The 22825-nt window shown below is 48.4% G+C and overlaps 1 protein-coding gene across 4 annotated transcripts in view; it reads right to left on the minus strand.

Moving 5' to 3' along the window:
* The window catches only part of CRMP1 (collapsin response mediator protein 1), a 71856-nt gene that overhangs the window by 36710 nt on the left and 12321 nt on the right, over window positions 1-22825 (minus strand). For all 4 annotated transcript variants that reach the window (XM_023206886.1, XM_023206889.1, XM_023206888.1 and 1 more), the window contains 2 exons: window positions 9497-9585; window positions 3720-3904 (listed from right to left, as the gene is read on the minus strand). In XM_023206886.1, coding sequence (XP_023062654.1) covers window positions 3720-3904; window positions 9497-9585 — 274 coding nt within the window. The remainder of the gene's footprint in view (window positions 1-3719; window positions 3905-9496; window positions 9586-22825) is intronic.

The following is a 22825-nucleotide window of genomic DNA, read 5'->3' on the forward strand; positions in this document are numbered from 1 at the left end:
CATCCCAATTATCACCCCATCACCATCACCACCATTATCATCACCACCATCATCACCAACCTTTTCATAATCACTCCCACCATCATTGTCATATTGCCATCACTGTCACTATCATTAACCATAACCATTAGCAATGACATCATCACCATCATCTTCAGTCTTCATTACCACCATCATCGCCACCATTGTCATCATCATCACTATCGCTCACTATTTGTCAGATAATGCCACAAAAGCTTTACATAAGTCCGTTCATGCAATCCTCACAACTGTCCTGTAAAGTGAAAATTAATATCCCCATTTTGCAGATGAAAAACTTGAGGCTCAAAGAGGGTAAAGCAATTGTCCAAGAGCATACAACTAGTAAGCAGAAGAAGGAAGGTTATCCAAGACTTGTCAGATAGTCTGAACTCTTACCCACTGCTCCAAGCTGCCTCCTTTGGCATAGAATGCCAAGATGAAAAGGACCTCCGAGACCAAGTTCACTTCATCATCCTTTTTTCAAATAAAATCTTAAATGTAAAGTAGATGAGAAAGGGGAGCCTCCAGTCTTTTAAACCTCCCTTGACTTCATATACTCTGAAGCTTACTGCCCTGTTTCTTCACATCCCCACCCTTCACAGGCAGATGTCAAAAAAAGAAGTCTCACCTCTCCTCCTCCCACTCACACCTCCATCCACCTAAAGCTTCAGCCTTTGCTAATATGACCCTCACACCTCTAGGTCTAACGGGAGCATGCAGTCCTCAGTTTCTTGGCCTCTCGGGGCACAGAAGTTCCCTCCCTCCTTCCTTAAACTCGCTCCTCTCCAGCTTCCATGGCAATGCCACGTTCTGGCTTTTTGTTTCCTTTGTCCTACTTCTTTGGCTGCTGCTTCTCAATCATCCTGAGGACTGCATCCCCTACTGTTCACTATGCTCACTAACTGGATCCCTTTCCTTTGCACCAGCCCATTGAAACACACCACTTGCTCTGAGCTACAGAACTCTGAACCCGGTTGTGTTCTTGGCTTCTCCACCGAGATGACTCAAAAGCTCCCCCAAACCAGAATGTCCAAAACCTCATGCAGTACTGTCCCCATCCCCACCCCAGCTGTGGTGGACATCACCAAGTAACGGTTCCACAGTCAGAGGCCCAGGTCACCCGTGGCACTTCCTTTCCCTCGCATGCCCCCATGTCTGATCCAGCACCGAGGGCTGTTGACTGGCCTTCATATCCCAGAAGCTGTCCACTTCTGCCCAGTCCACAGCCACGCCGCCCTCATCTTTCAGCTATATTATGCCATAGCCTCCCAGCTGGTCCTGCCACATCCCATCCCGGCCACTCTACTGCGGTCTCTCCAAAACGCAGAAGAGTTCACATCTCTCCCTGCTTAAAATACCTCAACGTTGCCCGTCACCCATATGAGAAAGAGCCACAGCCTCATCAGGTCATCGAGGCTCAGGGTTGTCCTCTCCTTGCAGCCTTGCCTCACAGGATGTCATCCCTCAATCTCCACACCCCTGCCCCGCAGGCCTCCCTGCAGTCTCTGGAATGGGAGGTGTGTTATCCCCTCAGGGCCTTTGCATATGCTATTCCCGCCTCCTGGGGCTCTGCTCTTCTCTGCCCCCTTCCCCTGGTTAATTCCAACTAATTCTTCAGATCCCTGTACGAATGTCGCTTCTTCAGAGAACGCTTCCCTGAGACACTGCCCCTCAGTTCAAAGCACTGTGCACCCCTCTTTTGCAGCAGGAGTCACAGTTTCTAGTCATATATGTGGATGATTAGTGACTCCCAGAGAGATGACAGGCCCTTGACGACGAGCATCCTTCCTGCTTTTGTTCACCTGATACAGTGCCTGGTGTGGACTCTTAATTAACATTTGTTGAATGAAGATGGGGAAGGGCGGGGACCCTTTCAGAGCCCCGGACTGTGGTCCTCATGTGCTTTCACAGGCTCTTGGTGTTCCATGGAACACACTTGGGAAACTGCCCTTCAAAGGTGAGGAGGATAAGGTTTACAGGGCAGGGCTCCCCAGGATCTCACAGCTGGTGATGGAGAAAAGCAGGGGACGTCCCGGGAACCCTGGCTCCTCATCCAGACTCTTTCCCCTGCCCTATGCAGTCCCCCTGAGCCCAGAACTTTCGTGCCCATCTCTCAGAACTCTCATGTCCCATGTACTACATGAAGGAATCTCATGTATGTCTCCAAACCACCCCAGGCGCTTCCCACCATAAGGCCCACATTACAGACAAGGAAGCTGAGGCTCAGAGAGGCTGAGTGCCGGCCACAGTCATGCAGCTGCCTGCCGAGTGCCAGTGCTTCTGCAGGTACGTGTTGACATCGATACCTCCGGGAATAACCATGGCCGCTGAGATCCAAGTCCAAGTCTAGATCCTCCTCCCATTTCCCATCCAGCAGATCCACGGGCTGCCCTTTGGAAGAGGGATCAGGACAGTGCTTGCCTCAGAAGTCGAGCCCCACCCTCCTGGCTCAGGGACTTGGCAAACTCTGTCCATAGCAGTGGGTTTCAGCCCACAGACCACGCTTCCAAAGGGACTCCTTTGTGAAGAAGTGGGAGAGATGGGCAGGGTTGGGTAGCCTGACAAGTAGCCTGGAACTGAAGAGCCTAACAGTTGACAGAACATTTACAATAAACTGTGGCCTATTTAATTAAAATTGCTTATTAAAATGAATTCAAGCAAAAGCAGCTCTTCAAAATCAACACAAGAAACAGCAATCGGGCTGCACAGGGCTATGGAGGAGGAATCCAGTTTCCAGACCGAGCACTGTTGCGGACCGGTCTCACTGCCCACAGTATTTCCTTCCCTCCCCAACCTCACCAGGGCTCTCTGTGGCACAGTGTGCTCCTGTCAACTTTGGGCTCGGCCACGTGACTGACCTTGGCCAACAGAATGTGAGTGGAAGCTGCAGCATGGAAGTGAAGAGATGAGGCAGTGAGAGGAGGCAAGTTTCGGCCAGAACCCCCAGCATTCTGCCATTCACCAGGAGAACAGAGTGACTGGGGAGTCGCTGGGTCCAGAGTGGGAGACCCATGGTGCCCGAGTCCAACCCGCAGCTGAGCACAGCCACTCCAGCCCCACGCCCACTCCTGCACACCCTCAAATGAGAAAAACAAGTGTTGCTTGAGATTTGGGGGCTGTTTGTGACGCGGTCTTATCACAGTATTACTACAGCAATACTGACTAATACAACCACTTCCCAGCTATGTCTCCTTGGGCAAGTTGCTTCACCTCTCTGACCTCTATTCTCCCATCTGTCACAATAATACGTATGTCACTGGTTCTGAAACCACAGCCATCTTCACATCATGTTGAAGGGTTTTTTTTTTTTTTTTTTTTTTTGCTTTATCTCCCAATAATCCATGTCTTCTTCACTTAATGCTTTTCTTTAAACAAATTTTGTTTCTAAAAATCTAAATGTGACTTCAGTCTCATGCTAAGCAATTATACCAAAGAGATGGTATTTCAATATTTTAAAAATAATTTTTTAAAATTGGTGCCTATAAAACCATGTTGTTTATTAAGCCATCTTGGGTAGCCCCAGTGGCACACATGGTGTGCTCCGTAAAACGGTGACCTGTGTCCTAGGGCTGCGGTGAGAATGAAATCCAATGGCACCCTGGGCAGACGGCCTCGAACACACTGAGCACTTGTGATGCTGGTGATGAGGAGGAGATCTCACAGTCTATGTCCCTAAGGCAGGGGACAGCGTCACTCACTGATCATCGTGGTCCCGCCCACCAGGGCCGCCCTGGTCCCTTGGAAGAAGTCATCAGCGGCAGTCATCCCCTGGGAGTGCTTCTGCAGGTACGTGTTGACATCGATACCTCCGGGAATAACCATCCGCCCGTTGGCTTCAATGGTCTTCACTCCACCCGGAACGATTAAGTTTTCTCCTATTTGTCTGGAGGCAAACAACAGAGACAGCCTTGGTTCTTAACGGAAAAGTAGAATGAGCAGTCAACCCACAGCTTCAGTTCTGTTAAATAAACATTTCTGAGTTAGGCCCTTCACAAGGGGCTCACAGTCTAACAGGAGGTAAGGCAGGTGGGCAGACTGTTAGAGCCCAGTATAGCAGAGGGGGCCAGGGGGCAACGAGGAGGCGCCCTTTCATCCAGCCTCATTATCTAAGAAGGCTGGAGGGGGTGGCAGAGCTCAATCCAACAGAGGTGAGACCAGCATGATGCACACGCTGACTGTCACGTCTATTCCGATGTAACAGGTGCCGGAAAACTTCCTCCAGAAGGAGGGCAAATTCCAAATGGCGAAGGAGGGAAAAGAGCCTACGAAAAGAGAAACCAAGCCCCCGGGGATCTCTGTGGGTGACTTATTGATGATGGTGGCTTCTGGTTTTTATTTGCTGGCACCAGAGTCAGGAGGTCCATCAAGGCCCTGGGGGAAGAGGCTCAGCCAGAACCAGGAATAGGACCCAGCAGCGTCCAAGGTCAAGGTCTGGCTCAGACCATGAGATCTGTGAGTGATTTTTACTTAAAAAAAAAAAATCCTTGGCCGGGTGCGGTGGCTCACGCCTGTAATCCCAGCACTTTGGGAGGCTGAGGCAGGAGGATCACCAGGTCAAGAGATCGAGACCATCCTGGCCAACATGGTGAAACCCCGTCTCTACAAAAAAATACAAAAAAAAAAACTAGCCAGGCGAGGTGGCAGGCGCCTGTAGTCCCAGCCAGTCGGGAGGATGAGGCAGGAGAATGGCATAAACCCGGGAAGCGGAGCTTACAGTGAGCTGAGATCCAGCCACTGCACTCCAACCTGGGCAACAGAGCGAGACTCCGTCTCAAAAAAAAAAAAAAAAAAAAAAAAAAATCCAATTGTTGTGAACTCTTGAGAGTGGGCAGTATATTAATTTTCTAAGTCACATGAAACATCAGTAGTAAAGACACAGAAAGATGCTGCTTCAGTGACCAAAAGTGCAGTTCTAGACAGAATCCACAGGCAGGCAGCCAAGACAGCAGCCCCTGCCCTCCTGGGCTCCGGGAAGAAGCTGGGCCAGCAAGCAGATCCCAGCTGGGCCTCCCCTGAAGACGTGGGTGCCACACACTGTCCTCTTAACCCAGGAAATAAACCTAGGACTGCACAGTGCCAGGGACAAGGTGGACACCCAGAAAATGTTACCACACATGTCCACCTCCACCAGGATCACCACCACCGCTGCTTTTAATAACCAATCCCTTACCTCCAAAATGTCTACCGCCGCTGCTTATAACCAATCCCTTACCCCCAGAATGTCCACTGCCACTGCTTATAACATCCCCAGAATGTCCAACTTGACTTAGGGAAATCCTGTCTTCCCCAGTCCTTCTGTCGTCCTCTCCAAACGTGTGGGCTTGCCAACAGCTGAAGGGAAAGGGGTCAGGAAGACACCTGGCCCTTAACTTAAAAGGAACAGCAACTGGAAAACAGCGTCTTCTAAGCGCATCACGGCTTCTCTTATTGAATGCTCACAACCAGCTCTAACAGAGGACAGGGTAGCACCCCAAATGCCAACCCAGGCAAAGACCTGGGCACAGTCCAGTCAGAAGAGCCACTGGCTGTAGACATGCACGTGGTGTGTCTACACACGGGCACGGACCTACGCATGAGTGTCAGCAGAATCACAGCTCAGTCTGATTCAAGCCTGTGACCGAGTCACCATGCTGTGGGGGCCAACAAGTACTCTAATGAGAGGTTCTTTTATTTATTTTTGAGACAGGGTCTCTGTCAGTCAGGCTGGAGTAGACTAGTGCACGTCATGGCTCACTGCAGCCTCACTTGCTGGGCTCAAAGCGATCCTCCCCCCTCAACCTCCCAAGTAGCTGGAACTACGAGTGTGTACCACCATGCCCAGCTAATTTTGTTTTTTAATTTTTTGTAGAGATGGGATCTCCCTATGTTGCCCAGGCTGATCTTGAACTCCTGAGCTCAAGGGGTCCTCCTGCCTTGGATTCCCAAAGTGTTTGAGCAAACATGCCTGGCCTTTCTTTCTTTCTTTCTTTCTTTCTTTCTTTCTTTTTTTTTTTTTTTTTTTTTTTTTTAAATAGCACATTTCCTGAGCAGCCTGGTTGGCCACAGTCCTAAGATGCTTAATGTTCAACAATGAGTGCCATCTCTGCAGCCAGAGGCTCTTTCTTACCAGGCACAATCATAGCCTCTTAACAAACCCTCTCTGGTCTCCCGCCAGCAGCCCTCTGAGGTAGGAAGTATTCCCATTTTACAAAAGAGGACAACACAACTCAGAGAGGTGTAGTGACTCATCCAAGGTCACCCAGCAAGTCAGTGATGGGCCTGGATTTAAGCCTAGGTCTCCTCAAGACTAATAGCAGAGCTCTGACCAGCAGGCTTTACTGCCACCCTGCCTCCTGTATATAGAAGCCAGATTCTCCCTGAATTGGGATTAAACGGGACTCACTGAATGGTGCTCAATAGCAACGTGCTTGAAAGGGAAAGGAGAGAGGAAGCTCAGCCCAATGAATGAGACAGACACCCTCCCCCAACACCATCACCCCACGGTGCAGAAGAAACTCTCAACCACCGGCACCTGATTCACCAAGGCTAAGTGAATTAAATGGAAACCCCAATGAATCATAATCCAGTGAATCACGACAGCTGAACGGCTCTTAAGAAAACTTGGCAAATGGCCACAAAATTAAAGGATTCTTGGGGTTTAATTAAAGTGGAGGAAAATAATTGTGCCTCTGCGTGCCAGGTGGTCCCTGGCTCTTCCACACCTACCCTTCTCCGCCTGCAGGATGCACATTCAGGATAAACACCCGAGGGCCATGTGAGGCCTCGGTCACTGTCACTCGCTCAGCTTCACAAGGCCAGAGGAGAACTGCCGACACTCAGAGAGCTTCTCAGCAATGGATTCAAGTAAAAGGGGTTTATGACCAAGAGGGGCTGACAGATAATGAATTTAGGGAAACTGCAGATTTCCTCAACAGCCAGGTTAGCCAGAGTCCTAGGACTCTTGATGTTCATACATACAGCAGGCACTTAATGAATGCAGCTCAACCCATGGCCACTTGCTCCATCTGTATACCCCCTGGGATTGCAGGCCCTCTACAAGGGGGCCTGGCCCGGGAAGGACGGGCGTGGATGTGGTCAGATCAAAGCAGCAGGTGGTGTGTGGGATGGGGGAGCCTACGAGATCATTCTAAGGGTCATTTTACCTTTCAGGCTTCAGAAGCCCAGAGCCCCCCACACAAAGGGGTGTTCCCTCGGAGTTGCTTTCTCTATATCTAAGCCATGGTTGAGTTAGAAAACCTCATTTTTTGACACATCCTGACACCCTTCCCCACCCCCCGTCTGCCTTCCTAACCATTCGGGATCCAGGTGCCCTGCAGCTGACAGGAGCATCCTCACCACCTGATGGCCAACATTCGTTTGTTTATGCTTTGCCTGAATTGGCGCTCCAGGACCTACTCCGCAGGCCTGGTGCTGGGCCCCAGGGTGGGGGCCATGAGGCAAGGCCCTGGTCAAGGAGCAATGCAGTGTGACAAGGGCTGCAACAGACACCAGCTCACGGGCTCTGGGGACAGAGGGCTGCACCCCACACCATCTTGGGGTCAAGGAAGGCTTCCTGAAGGAGTCGTCGCATGAGCTGGGCCCACAAGGACAAACAAGAGATGAGGGGAAGGCAGAGGGGCAGGGAGAAAAGGTGTTCCAGGCAGGGGACTGATGGGTGCAAGGCTCTGAGGTGACAGCAGCCTGGCAAGTCCTGTGAGTCCCAAGTTTTCATTATGGCCGGAGGAGCAAGCAAGGAATGAAGCCAGAGGAGGGGAGGCCCGAGCTGGACTTGAAATGGTCAAAGTTTAGGACTAGAATTGGGGGGTGAGCTGGGGGGAGGCAGGGAGGGCTCAACTGTTCAGGGTACCCGTCTTTGCTGGGTGATTTGCATATGTAGTCTCTTTCAATGCCTCCAATACTCCACAGCCCCTTTGCCCCAGCCGCCTCCTCCTCCTCCATCATCATCCCCAAAGCCCACACGGGCCCCAGGATGATTCTGTTAACGGTATCAATCCCTTTCTGCCTTCCCCTAGCTCCAATTCCCCTCTGCCTTTCCTTCTTGTGCCAACCACTCATGCTGGATCCTGAAACAGTGTCCTTCTCTCCTCTTCCAGATTTCAAGGGAAGAGGCAGAGCACCCAGCAAATCCAGGGTACAACTCACAGAAAGAGAACTGTACCGATCCTCACCCATCAGTAAAATGTTAAGGCCAGCCGGGCACGGTGGCTCACACCTGTAATCCCAGCACTTCAGGAGGCTGAGGCGGGTGGATCACGAGGTCAGGAGATCGAGACCACCTTGGCCAACATGGTGAAACCCCATCTCTGCTAAAATACAAAAAAGTAGCCGGGCGTAGTGGTGCATGCCTGTAGTCCCAGCTACTCAGGAGGCTGAGGCAGGGGAGTTGATTGAACCCGGGAGGCGGAGGTTGTATGTAGCGAGCTGAGATCGCACCACTGTACTCCAGCCTGGACAACAGAGCGAGACTCTGTCTCAAAAAAACAAAACAAAACAAAGAAAAGTGAAGTCCACCTACAGACCCCTGCCTGGTGTTGTGGACAGAAAGAATTTTGTCTCCCAAAAATCATGTCGAAGCCCCAGCCCACCCCCGTGGGACTATCTTTGGAGACGGGGCCTTTAAGAGGTAATTAAGGCTGAATGAGGCCACAAGAGTGGGGCCAGAATCCAACAGGACTGGTGTCCTTAGGACAAGAGCTTCCAGGAGTGTACACACACAAAGAAAGGGCCCGAGGACAGCCAGAAGGTGGTGTCTGCAAGACAAGGACAGAGGCCTCAGGAAGAACCAACCCTGATGGCCGCTTGATCTGGGACTTCCAGCCTCCAGAACTGTGAGAAATAAATTGCAGCTATTTAAACCACCCAGCCTGTGGCATTCTGTTCCGGCAGCCAGAGCTGGCTAAGACACCTGGGTTGTTGTAAGCAGGACTGAAGAGGGAGCCAATGAGAAGAAAGTAAAGGAAACTCCAGCCCCAACATCTATCTTTTCTTTAAGTGCCAAGGCCGGGCTTGGAAGCCACACATTCCTCCTTCCTGCCTGCTCCCCTCAACCCAATTCCAGAAACTGTGGGTAGGTGGAAGGAAGAGCTGTGAATTCAGTTGTCTTAGGGTGGAATCCGGGCCTTGACCCTAACTCACCCTGTCATATGGGGCCAGGTACCCAGACCCATTGGCCTGCTGCCTCCAAAACCACAAAACAGGAAACATGTCTGCATTTTGCAGCTTTTGTGTGAGCATTGCATGAGAGGAGCTGCCTCAGCTATGTGGCAGGGAGCCTAGCCCAGGGGGGCACCTGAGAAATGTCAGCCCCTTGTCCACCTGCAGCGTGCACCTCCCCCAACCTCTGTGAGGTCTCTACCCCTGAAACACAGGTACACAGCCCTGTCATTCTAGGGTAGAATGCCAGCCTTCTGTTCCATCTAAAGCCAGGCAGCCTGGCGACACAGGTTTCTTAAAAGGTCTGTTTTGATCAACCCACTTGATAAGTCCATCCTCCAGGTAGACGTCAGCATAAAGGGACTGGTCATCGTTGATGATCCGTCCACCTTTGATGAGGAGTCGGTCACTCTGCAAAGCAAGGCAAAGTATTAAGGATCCTTGGAGAAAAGCCAGGATAAATTTTTTTCTTTTTAATTTCTAATATAAGAATTATCAAATATTTTCAAAAGTAAAGGCATTTAACTTCCCCCAACCCAGATCCATCACCAGCTTCAATACTTCTCTATCCAACACTTCCCGTTCTCCTTTCACCTTTCTCCCCTCTCACTTTGTTTCGTTTTCGCTGAGATGTTTTAAAACAAAGCCCAAGCACTGTATCTTTCCACCTAGAAATACTTCACTAGCTCTCTCTCACTGCTAACCCACTTCCCGTTTGCCCTGAGAAATAAGTGTGGGCAGCAAGATGCACTTTTCTTTTCCTAAACGGGAAAGGAGTAAAGACTTTTTAAAGAAACAAAGCCAGAATCTGTTATCCCAACGAACCCAATTAATTGAATAACTTCCCTATCAGTCAATAATCAGGCCCTGTTCAATGTTCTTTGATTGTCTCATGGATGTCTTTTTGTAGTTGGAAGGTTTGAATCAAGAGCCATAGCAGGCCCCATAGCACACCTGCCTCATCATCTCAGCAGTCTCTGCCAGCATCTGCACTGGCCCCTCCTCCCTTTTGAATGTCATTCATTTGTTGAAGAAACTGGGTATTTGTAGAACAGGGAGTTATCAAGGTGTTATTAAATATAGTAATCATCAACTGAGAGACATTTTAAAAGATAGTGAAGAGACTAAAAACCCCACTTTCCCAGCACAACTCCCAGTTGACATTCTGATGTCTCCCCACCCTTTTTCCTCTGTTTTCTTCCCCACAGTGCACACATCCGCTCACTCATCCAAGCACCGATCAGCTACCAAATGATGCTCTGAGCTCCAGAGGGGACCAGGCATAGAGCTGGAATCTGCTTTCCGGGGGTTGACAGATGGAGAGACAGATGTTTATCACGTCATGGGGTATGTGGGGTTGAAGAGGAGAAGACTGGGGACCTGCCATGGAAGCCAAGCAAAGAGGCTGCCAACCTTATCTGGGGGGTTGGGCAGAGAAAGTGCAGACCCAGAAAATAAGTCTAAAAAACAGTCTCTTTATATTTCCTATATCTACACTCTGTAAGACTATAGATAGATAAATGGATGTGTCATTAGAGGAAGGCGGAGAGATAAACACACACACACACACACACACAGGACTGTATTAATATATCTATGTAAATATTCATGTATTCAGATGATGTTCTCCAAAGGGCATTTTCAATCCCCCAGCCTATCCTAAGGGCACAGACCTAGGCTTTCAAGCCTCTTCTATTTGTCAATACCATTCCAGAATGGAACTCAGCCATAAACATGTTTATGCATAAACACAAACAAAGCTTCACCATATGGAGTGTTCCGGGCAGAGGGAAGGATATGCAAGTCAGAAACCAGAATATTATGGGAACCAAAAAGAACACAATTCTGTCCTTCCTGCATTTTACCATAATCACATCCCAACTTGCTGTACATTCTTCATGACTATGTGTATATATATATATATACATATACATTTTTTTTTTCTTTTTTTTGAGATGGAGTCTCCCTCTGTCGCTGAGGCTGGAGTGCAGTGGCACCATCTTGCAGACAGGGCCTTTGGTGTGAACCTCCACTTCCTGGGTTCATGCCATTCTCCTGCCTCAGCCTCCTGAGTAGCTGGGACTACAGAGACCCGCCACCATGCCGGGCTAATTTGTTGTAGTTTTAGTAGAGACGGGGTTTCACCATGTTAGCCAGGATGGTCTCAATCTCCCGACCTCATGATCTGCCTGCCTCGGCCTCCCAAAGTGCTGGGATTACAGGCATGAGCTGCCGTGCCTGGCCCCCCTTCATGACTCTATTTTTAAAATAATCATAAAATATTCCATCTTAGGGATACATAATAAATTGTTTAATAATTCCCCCATTGTTGGTTACTGAAGTTATTTTCTGGTTTTTACAGTGATATGTATTGCTGCAATGAACATTTTTGTGTACAAAACTCCTGCCTTAGTTTGAATGATTTGTTAGGCAAGGCTCTCGGAAGCTTAACAACTGGGGCAAACAACATAAACCTTATTTACAGCCCTTGATAAAGATGACCAAACTCCTTTCCAAAAGGAGTGCCCCATTCTTTGCATGAAAACACTAAGCACTCTTGTTTATTATTAATATTTGTTAATTTGTGTTCCTTTTCTTTTTTTCTTTTCTTCGAGACAGAGTCTTGCTCTGTCACCCAGGCTGGAGTAAAGTGGCATGATCATAGCTCACTGTATCGGGAGGTGGAGCTTGCAGTAAGCCGAAATTGTGCCACTGCACCCCAGCGAGTGCAGAGCGAGACTCCGTCTCAAAAAAAAAGTAAACTGACAAGAACAACCCACAGTAGGTGGTGCTCTGATAGCAGAGCCTCACTCAAGAACCTGGAGGCAAGTGGTGCATCTGGGAGGTGGTTCCAGGGACTGCAGGGAAGGTATCCTGTTCAATAACGAGTGCATATTGACCTGGCTAGCACTGTGGGCAACTAGAGCTTGATCTTGCCAAGGCCATCTGAGGAAGTGCACAGAAGGTACTTCAGTGTTCCCCTGGACCAGGTCCCATGGTCTTATAGCATCGGCCACAATGCCCTGCAAGCCCAGAGAAGAAGAGTTTAACCCAAACTAAGGAATCAGAAACACAGCATGCAGTCAGCTGCCCAAAGCTTCTGGCATCAGAATCATATTTCCCTCAGAGTGAAAGCCACGGGCGGCGAGACCCCAGTTCATCTGGAGTCCCAGGATCCTGGCAGTCTTCCTGCTCCTACTTCCTTTGGGCCCTGCTTGATGTTACTTATCTGAGTGCTGTCCCCTCAACTTGCCCCGTTTGGGACAACACACGCCACCACCCCACCAGCTGACCCTACATCCCTTACCCGTTGTATGTATTCACAGTACTTACAGCACATCTGGCAGACTATATATTTCTAGGTCTGTCTAAAATGTGACATGCCGCACTGGAATCACAGCTTTGGCGTGTTACCCCCTTGGCTGTGCGGGACACAACTCCCCAGGGGACGCATGACACAGGTGTTGGTGGGGACGGCACTGCCTGGAGTTTGCATAGCACTTGTCTTTACTAGACCGTGAGCTCCACGGAGGCAACGGACTTTGTTTCCTTCACTGCTGCCTCTCCGGCATCTTGGACAGAGCCAGGCTGGCTGGCTGGGTGACTGAACTGATTCTTGACAGATGAATGGGTGAAGATGGAGAGAAAGACGTCACAGCTGGGAGTGGAGGAAAAGCAGTGTGAAAAGGCACATCCTTTTCTTCAGCAGGAGGGTCCCTGGAGGAAGATGCTTCAAGGTTAAGTTGCTCCTAGGCCCCATGACCTATCTGTATCCCTAAAAGAGATGTGTGCATCCCCAGGGAGGAAACTCACCAAGCCTCTTGATGGCATTCTGGGACCCATGGGAAAAAGAGGCCCGGGCTCTGCACATCCAGGAAGCACCCACAAGCTGGCGTGCATGTTTCCCCAGCTCCAGAACAGGAAACATAAGTCACCAGCAGCTGGTGCATGGCTTCCGGAACACGACCACCCTGCAGGCACCCATCTGCCTTGTCACATTTAATAGGGGGCTTTTCAGGCTCAGCCTGAAAGGTGGCATTTTAATGCACTGTGTGCCAGAAGATCGGCCCAACCTGCTATGCTCTTCCTAGAATCATATGGTGGAGCTCGTGTTCAAATCCACTCCCTCCCCAACTACCACCACCAGACACTGCAAGCAGGGGCGCCCAGGGCTCCAAGCCCTTAGTGTCTCTCAGGTGCTGGTCTACTTCCGAAAAAATAAGCCTATAGGAAGCCAAGTGCTGATTCAACCTCGTCATGTTCTCTCTTAAAATCAGTAGTTCCTTTGCCTCTTAAACAAGCATTTTCAAAGCCATGTGCTTCAGAACTCAAGCTCAGAGAGACTTTAGTAGGTATGGGCCCAGCCAGGGGTTCCCCAGTGCCGTGAATTTAGAAATCTCTAGGTTAAGGCTGGGTGCGGTGGCTCACGCCTGTAATCCCGGCACTTTGGGAGGCTGAGGCAGGTGGATCACAAGGTCAGGAGATCGAGATCGAGACCATCCTGGCTAACATGGTGAAACCCTGTCTCTACTAAAAATACAAAAAATTAGCTGGGCATGGTGGCGCATGCCTATAGTCGCAGCCACTTGGGAGGCTGAGGCAGGAGAATGGTGTGAACCCAGGAGGCGGAGTTTGCAGTGAGCCGAGATCGCACCACTGCACTCCAGCCTGGGTGACAGAGTGAGACTCCGTCCCCCACCCCCACCAAAAAAAAAAAAAGAAATCTGTGGGTTAAGCGGAAGCAATGATGTCTTTATGACAGAATTTTTCAGATCCTTGCCTCTGCTGATATTTGATATGGATATTCCAGAGGAGAATTGAGTTGATATCTTTTCCAAACTCAGGTCTCTTTGTGGTGTGGAAAATCTGAAGAGATACTTTCCCACAGAAGAGACTGTAGGAAACTGGCTTTGAAGGAGTTACGTGCTTTGTGGCCATGTGCACTGAACGGTCTGTGCGGAATATTAGGTCTGATTCCACCTCGCATGGAAATGAGCTCCACAGACAGGTGTGACCTCCAAGTTCACACAACTAGTAAGGGTGCAGCCTAGAGCCAAGGGTTCCTAACGGCCTGTCCAGCATTCCAGCCACCAAGCCATGCTTCTGTCCCATGTCTAAACATTCTCAAACTCTAGAATCCATGACACCTCATAAAAAGATAAAACTTAGAATATCCCCCACAAGTTCTAAGATCAACGGGCCTTGCCTTCTAAGGCTGCCTTTCTCATGCAGGAAATATGAGTGCACAGAACTGTATACCAAAAAATGTAAATGTTACATAATATATGTTTCTTAAATTAATAATACCAAATTCATACACTTAAAAAAAAAATACCGGTGCTGTCTGTTGCCTCTCACACGATTACTGTGAGGGGAAAACAGCAGATGTGAACAATGGTATGCTCTGCATAAAAATTATTATGTAAAAACTAGGCTGGATGCAGTGGCTCACACCTATAATCCCAGCACTTTGGGAGGCTGAGATGGGTGGATCACCTGAGGTGAGGAGTTTGAGACCAGCCTGGTCAACATGATGAAACCCCGTCTCTACTAAAAATGCAAAAATTAGCTGGGCGTGGTGGCGGGCACCTGTAATCCCAGCTACTCAGGAGGCTGAGGCAGAAGAATTACTTGAACCCAGGAGGCGGAGGTTGCAGTGAGCTGAGATCACGCCTCTGCAGTCCAGCCTGGGCAACAGAGCGAGACTCCATCCCCCAAAAAAATTATTATGTATAAACTTTGAAGAAATAAAGCATTTCATGAAAAACTCAGCCAAAGTCTAACAGCTGAATTGATTAGCTCGGGCATGTCAGAGATGCCAGTTCGTTCCACGGCGACAGCAGTGACCTAAAGCAAATCACGTTCTTGTGTCAGTGCCGCTTAAAAGCAAAACGTCCACACTCAGACAGAGGTGGGTTTGGATCATGACTCCACTTATTATCCACATGGCTTACCAAGCCTCTGTTTCCTCGTCTATAAGATGGGGATATCAAACCCAGCTAATTTTTGCATTTTTAGTAGAGACGGGGTTTCACCACGTTGGCCAGGCTGGTCTCAAACTCCTAACCTCAGGTGATCCGCCCACCTCGGCCTCCCAAAGGCTCCTCTAGGCTCTGCATCCTAGGTATGTATTTGAAGTACTTCCTGAGCCCAGGTCTGGCAGGTGAACAGCTCATTTTTCACTCTCTGTCCTTTTCTGTGGCTAGAACTCCACACTATAAATCATTGTTTAAGGATGGGTGTAAGCAACTTAAATGCAGCTTGTGTCTCAGGCCAGTAAGGGAGCTGAATCAACAGCCGGCCTTTGCCCCCAGTGTGGGAAGTGCAGAGGGCCACAGAGCATGGAGGCAGCCGCTACATCAACCCCGCTAAGGGAAGAGCATTCCCTCTGAGCATGGAGGCTGAGTAGGTATTAGCCACACAGCAAAGGCAAAAAGGGTTCCCGAGAGAGGGAAGCACGGTGTATTAGTCCGTCCTCACAATGCCATAAGGAAATGCCTGAGACTGGGTAATTTATAAAGAAAAGAAAAGAGGTTTAATTGGCTCATGGTTCTGCAGGCTGTACAGGAAGCATGATGCTGGCATCTGCTCGGCTTCTGGGGAGGCCTCAGGAAACTTACAATCATGGCGGAAGGCAAAGTGGGGGGCAGGGGGTGGGCACCTCACGTGGCTGAGCAGGAAGAAGAGAGAGAGTGGGGAGGTGCCACACTTTTAAATAACAAGATCTTCTGAGAACTCACTCACTATCACGAGAACAGCACCAAAGGGGGAAATCCACCCCAACGATTCAATCACCTCCCTCCAGACCCCACCTCCAATACTGGGCACTACAATTCAACCTGAGATTTGGGTGGGGACACAGATCCAGACCATATTCCATGGGGAAAGACACAGAGGTGAGAAGCAGCCTGGCGTGCCTGGGGGTCTGTGAGTGGTTTCCTTTGGCTGAAGGGTGACCTCAAAGTGGGGAACGTGGAAAGGATTGCAGAAGCCAGATCTCAGGGACCCCAGTGCCGTGTGTACAGGGGAGTCTGGGCTCCGTGGTGAAGGTCATGGAGGGGTTTTCATCAGGGAGGAACCGGAACACAGACACATTTCCAAGCTAAGACATGGCATGAGCACTGGGTGGAAATGGGAGAAGTGGGAGAAATCGTCTTTATCCTCTCCTCAAAGCTGGGATTCCCCAATAAGAATATGTGGCAGCCAAGTTTGCAGCAGGTATCAAAAGCCTTAACAATGTTCATGTCCTTTGACCCATAAATTTAATGCTGGGAATTTGTCCTCCAGAAAATGTCCAAAACAGGGTCAAAAAATGACACACAAAGATGTGATCCAGAATTAATTACAATGGCATAACCACACCAGTAATGAGGTATCATTCAGCTACTACAGCTACTAAAATATTTTCCAGGAAGTTTTAAGCACAAACAAAAGTGCTAGATAATAAAATGTAAGGAGAAAAAGCAAACTACAAAATTCTCTGTTAGGAATGCAAAAGGAAGTGGATCTGGAGTAATTGGCTTCCCCTACGGAGACTTTGGGGTCCACCCCCATGATCTAACCGCCAGTGTAATGCACAGCCCTCTCCCAATGCACAGCCCTCCCCCAATGTGCCCATCTCTCATTGAGGTGGACACTCCTTCATGGCCAGGGAAGTTCTGCGTATTTCATCTCTATATCCTCAGGAACCAGCCAGGAACCTTACACAGTATTTAGCAGATGTTTGCTGGGCAGGAGGGGAAGAGGGAGGCAACAGACAAGAGGCAAGGGAAGGAGAAAGTAGAAAGAGAAAGTTTGAAAAGAGAGAGGGAGTGCAAAGGAGAGAAAAGGAAGACGAGATAAAAAAAAAGGATAAAGAGGAAATGAAAGATGGAAGGAGGAGGAAAGAAAGGAGAGAAGAGAGAAACAAAGGGAGAAAAGCATAGATGGACACATAATAAATCTCTCTTTTCTGCTTTTCAAATTCCTGAAAACCTAACCCCACTGGCTGGGACAGAAGTCTGGCAAGTGCAAAGCCTGCACACTACAGATGATGCAGGAAGGCATCCTCATGAAGACTCGACCAAAACCCTGCTGGGCTGCAGTCGTGTTTCTACTGCCAAATATCTCATGAGTCAGAGGAGCAGCCAGGCAGGAGAAAGGGATTCTTCTCCGAACCTACTGTTATCTCCCATCCAGCCCCCACTGGGAGGAGAGAGCTGACAGTGGCAGGACTCTTTTGTTCTTTTCACAAACATTAAGCATTAGGTTGAGCTCTACTTACAAAAACTAGCCTTTAAAGCTTCAGGCATTTTTATCCATAGAACAAAAAAACAAACAGCAGCAACTGCAGTCAGCCTCAGCTCAGAGGGGAGGTTCTGGATGACAGTGAATTTTCTGCATCACTGTCTATTCCTGAGTGAGGCATTAAACCTCCACGGGTTCTGTTCTCCCTCCTGCAGAGTGGGAATAAATCTGTCATCTCCACCATGAAGGTGGCTGTCAGAAGGCATACAAAATCTATTAAGGCCTAGATTTTAGGAAAAAAAAGAGATGGGATGCTATTCTTATCCAATCAACTTTTATCCAAAAATCACTGGTTTAGCAACCTTGGCTATCTGGAAAATAGCAGAGACCCAAAGCTGTTATTACAGTAACAGAGAAAAGACCATGGCTATGTCATCAAGGAGGGGAAAACTGAGCTGAGTTTCAAAATATAAATAGGAGTTCAGAAATCTGGAAAAACTGGGAGAGGAGAAGGGAAACATCCCAGCCAAATAAACATTAGATACAGAGACACCGTCTTCTGAAAGTTCCAGGTACTGTGGGTAGGTGAGGAACAGGTGGAGATTGGTGCTGTCTGCGGTCCTGAATTGACACAGGGCACAGAGACCGTGCATTTTCTCCAAACCCTTATGCTGAAGACCCCTCAGCCCCCTGCCGCATCCAACCTTGTAGTTTCTTACTGCTTTTCTTTCTCAGCTTCTTAAAAAAGTCTTGTTTCAAAAATTCTTCTTTTGGCCTTGCAGAGTCAAAATAATCATGATTTATGTTTCCAAGTGGACATCGCTGGCTTCAAGTACTTCTCGGTGTTGGTAAATGAAGACCTGACACTACTTCCAATACTTTAATTCATCCACCCCAGGAAGTTGGGGTGAGGGCAAGCAACTCCCATGGCCCCCACGTGCTCCACTAGGGCAGTCATTGGAATCATGAACAGGCGGGTGCCAACATAGGGTCTCAGAGGCCACACAAATTCTGTTGAGGTTGCCTGATTCCTCAGTGGGAAGGGCAGGAAAGCTCAGGGTAACTAAATGACCAGTCTCTTCTGGAAAGATGAGGAAACCCTTTCTTTCCAAAGAGCAAGCAGGGAAATGAGCCTCAAAAAGATCAAGGGAGCCCATTTTGTAGAAATGTGCTCATCCAAGCATTGAATGCAGGGGGAACCGCTCTCTTTTAGAACAAAGGAAATGTCAAGGTGGGTTTTGAAAGTTTTTAGTCCTTTGAAAACCACATAGTCATGACATTGAGGCTGACATTCGCAATTCAAAACTTCAAGATGATAGGTAGGCATACCCCCTGCCACCCCCCACCCCCCGCCGAAAACTCACAGCATGACACCATGGCCCAGCTGGTCCTCAAAATGCCCTGGAATTGCCTGCTAAAAATTCCCATCGGGGCTTTTATCAAGATATTCATTCACCAGATCTAGATTACAAGCCAGGAATTTATATCATTAACAACATCCCCAGAAAATTTCAACACAGACCCTCTGTGGCAAGTCCTCACCGAAAGTGGGTGCAGTGCAGCCCCCTGCCCCGCTGACTGTGGGTGTACTGCTCATGTGACCTGCTTTGGCTTGGGGGTGCACCAGTCCGAGTACAAGCTTTAAGGGGCAGGTGGGTTCAGCCCTCCCTGACAGTCCACTCCCCCGCCATGAAAACCACAGGACCCAAGGAATGGCAGCCCCAAAATGAGAGGATATGAGGAGCACACCTGACCCCAACAGAAGACTGAAGACAAATCAAGCTGAGCCCTGCTAAGCACCTACCACCCACAAACCTAATGCCATAAATAAATATTTGTTGCTGTAAGGCACAGGGTCTAGGGGGATGCTTGTTAGGCAGCATCATTGCATCAAAGCGAATTAATACATCGGAAAGGTTCTGTGCTGGGAGTCACAGGGGTTGCTGCATGAGAGGTTTTATAGCTCAAATACGTCAAACTTCCATGGTTTGGTCCCTACCTTGAATAACCAGAGCCTTCCCCTTCAGCAAGCTCCCCGCTCTGGCCTCCCTGCAACGGCAAATGCTGCCATCCCATTCAGCTGCACACTCATATTTCTTCACAGAAACCATCCATTTGCCTTTGATTTTGCCTCCGGGGACAGCCTGTCAGCCAGTGGCCCTTTGCCACACTATCCAGGCATGCAACCCACGAAGTGGCAACTGGTATAAGCCTGAATCTAATTAACACACGTTTGTTCCCCCTCTCATGGATAGGGGACAGTGTGGCTTTCCCCCCTTCATGAATGGAGATACAGGTGGTCCCCATGGACTGCAGGACTTTTTTTCCCAAGCTTATGCCTGTTTCCATGACAACTGCAGTATAAGCGCACAATTTCAGGTCCCATTGTACCAGCAGACTTTCAGGGAGCACTCCCTGATGGACTGAATATCTGATTTTAAAACAGCACTCCTCTGTCACAACCCCAAGAGTGGGCCTGCACGCTGCATGGGGAAAGATGATGCTAGCTGCATGTGTGATCAGTGACTTGACCCATTTCTCTGTGTTCTGGTCTGTGCTTCTTGCTCTATAGAAAGAAATCTGGATAGAACTCCTTTGCCTTAAGAAGCGCACATTCCTTGACCTCATATTAAGGATCAGTTCTGCATTACATGGGTTTTCATTTTTAATTCTTAAATCACCTTAGAAGTGGGAATAAGTATGACAAGTGAGGAAACTCAGAAGTAATTTGCTCAAGGTCACACAGCCAAGAGATGGTACAGCAGCTAGGATTTGAACCGAATTCCACCTGGCACCTATACAGAGACCACCCCACCGCCTCTCGGTGGTGAGACTAGTATAGTGTTCTCTTCAGTGTACCTAGTTGATGCATCTGAGCCTCATTTCCCCCCCTCTGTAAAATAGAGACAGGCAGCAATAGACTACCCTTACCTGTTCAGTGTTTATCAAGTACATACTCCAGGCCTTGCACCTCACCTGCCTTCTTGACATGATTATCGTGAATGTGGTCAAAAGTGGTTAAGGCAGATTAAAGGCCTCTGAAAATTGCAAAAGGCTTTCTAGGGGAAAGACATTACATGCAAAGACCTATCACCTGATAAACATTGCCGATGCCTCCTGGGAGCCAGGTACTTACATTTACTCTCTCACTGCATGCTCGTTTAACAAAGAGGCGATGTTTGGACATGAATGCAGAGGCCGGACTGCACCTAACGACATGGGTGCAGAGGGTAGACTACCTAGGCTCTTATGTGGCCCCACACCTCCAAACTGTGTCACATGGGTTAGTTCACCTCTCTGTGCTTCTGTTTCCCATCAAATGCAGAGGAAAATTTTGAATGTGAAATGAATTAACCCATGGATAGCACTTCACACAGTGCCTTATTTTTTTTTTAATCCTTGCAATGTGGGGTAACAGATCTCATTAAAATGTTCAGTTCCATTTTCAGCTTCTGTCTAATCTGTCCCACCCCAAGCCTAACTCTTTTTTAGATCTTGTTGCATCTACTCTGGAACTGTTCTAATACCTACCTGCTGACTTTCACCTCCCAGTGCACTTGCCCCCAGTAAGCCCTCGCCCCATCTCCCTGCCACATACCTTGTCCGCTCCATATGATAGGCAGAGTGACCTTTCTGAAATGCAAATCCAACCGTGTGTCGCCTCTCCTCAAAATCCTTCACCAGCTTGTCCTCATCTGTAGGACAAAGCACACCTCCCAGGCTCTTCCTGGCCTGAGCCCTGCCCTCTCTTGGCCACGCCCCACCACATCTATCTATGCACACCACACTCTGCCTCCCTAACTGCACCTTCACAACCTGTACCTTCATCTATGGCCTCCCTGAAGCATGGATCTCTGGCCACATCTGCTCTACTCATTGCTTTTCAACTCCTTAGTCACGTGCAGTGTCTTGAGTCCAGGATCACGAGGTCACTCCTTGGAGTTCCCACAACATGAGGCTTGCATCTCTGGTCAGCATTGGTTCATGACACTCATCTTCCAGCTCATTTTAATGTATCTTATTTCCCCCATGAGACTGAAATCCTTGGCATCGGAGACGGCAGCTTATTCCCACATAGCTTCTTAGCAGGGTGATCTTTGGCAAGATACTTAATCTCTGTTGGCTTCAGTTTCCTCATCTATAAATGGAACCCATCAAAATACCTACTTCACAAGATTACTTGAAATAATATGTAAAAGCACCCAATACACTGAACACTGGCCTATGAAGTCTAACATTCTATGCCAAATGCTCTAACATTCTATGCCAAATGCTCATGCATTTGAGGACTCAGGAAAAAGCTTTGATTGCTTTTATCAGCTTCCCAGAGGAGCTGATGGCCTTAGAAAGCCTTTAAACTAGTTTAAGAGGTCCCCATTAATTAAAGTTTTATTTGGATTGCTTTTTATTCTGCACATTCAGAAATACAATATAGCAAAAAAGAAATAAGATGAAAGGAAAGGAAAATGAAAGAAGGTAAAGGAAAACCTAACACCGTATGCAGAACTCGTGCTAGAGGAGGAATAAAGAACTGGAGTGGTGTTGGAAAAGAGAAGGTCCTAAGTAATGGAGAAACATCTTCCAGTGCCTCTAGGAATAGCAGTGTGGAAGAAGAAATTTGGGAAGATTCTGAGAACAAAAGTAGAGTGCGAGGCAGAATCCCACTCTACATAAAGAAGAGCTTTCCAACAACAGAGCTGTACAAGAGTAAAGCAGGTTGCCATGTAAAGTGGTAATCTCCCTGTCATTGGAGGTATGCAAAGAGAGCATATTGGGAATTTCTGCACTGAGGGGAGAATGGTGGGGGCAGGGGGGAAGCAATAGACAGACAATTTTTCTTCCTCCTTAATTGTACAACACAAAATTTTACATAATTTAGAAGTTCCATTCAACTTTGAGGTTATAGAAATCAAACATTTGCTGAGATGTTATTAGACCTTAAGCCCTAAGGGTTTATGGATATGGTATGATTTAAAAATACATGGCAACATAATTTGGGGGCAGGTTCAAAATTTCCTCAAATAGCCACCTATTTGCCATATGCAATTCTGCATCAGATCCAATGAGTCTTCCCATGAAATTGACTCCAAGTTCCAATACCAGGTCATTATTCAGTCAAGGCCCTGGGGAGAGGGGAAGATGTGCAATGTGATGACTCTGCTTGTGTGTGAAAAGTACCTTTTGCAAAAGCTTCCTATTCCATGTGAAATGCAGTGAAGCCCATTACTAAACCAGATCTGCCCTCTCCCCATTGTCGAAGCACCACTTCAGAGGCCCCCACACCTTTTCTCTTTGAGCTCCAAACTCCTCATGCCACCTTCCTCTTCTGCGTAGTAACTACCTTCATGTTACATCCACAGATAGGGCCTTGTTAAGGAAGACTAAACGCAGTTGTGGCTGAAACCTCATTCAGCAAGGAAGGCCA

Source organism: Piliocolobus tephrosceles, chromosome 3 (genome assembly GCF_002776525.5).
Source record: "Piliocolobus tephrosceles isolate RC106 chromosome 3, ASM277652v3, whole genome shotgun sequence".
Lineage (NCBI taxonomy): Eukaryota > Metazoa > Chordata > Mammalia > Primates > Cercopithecidae > Piliocolobus > Piliocolobus tephrosceles.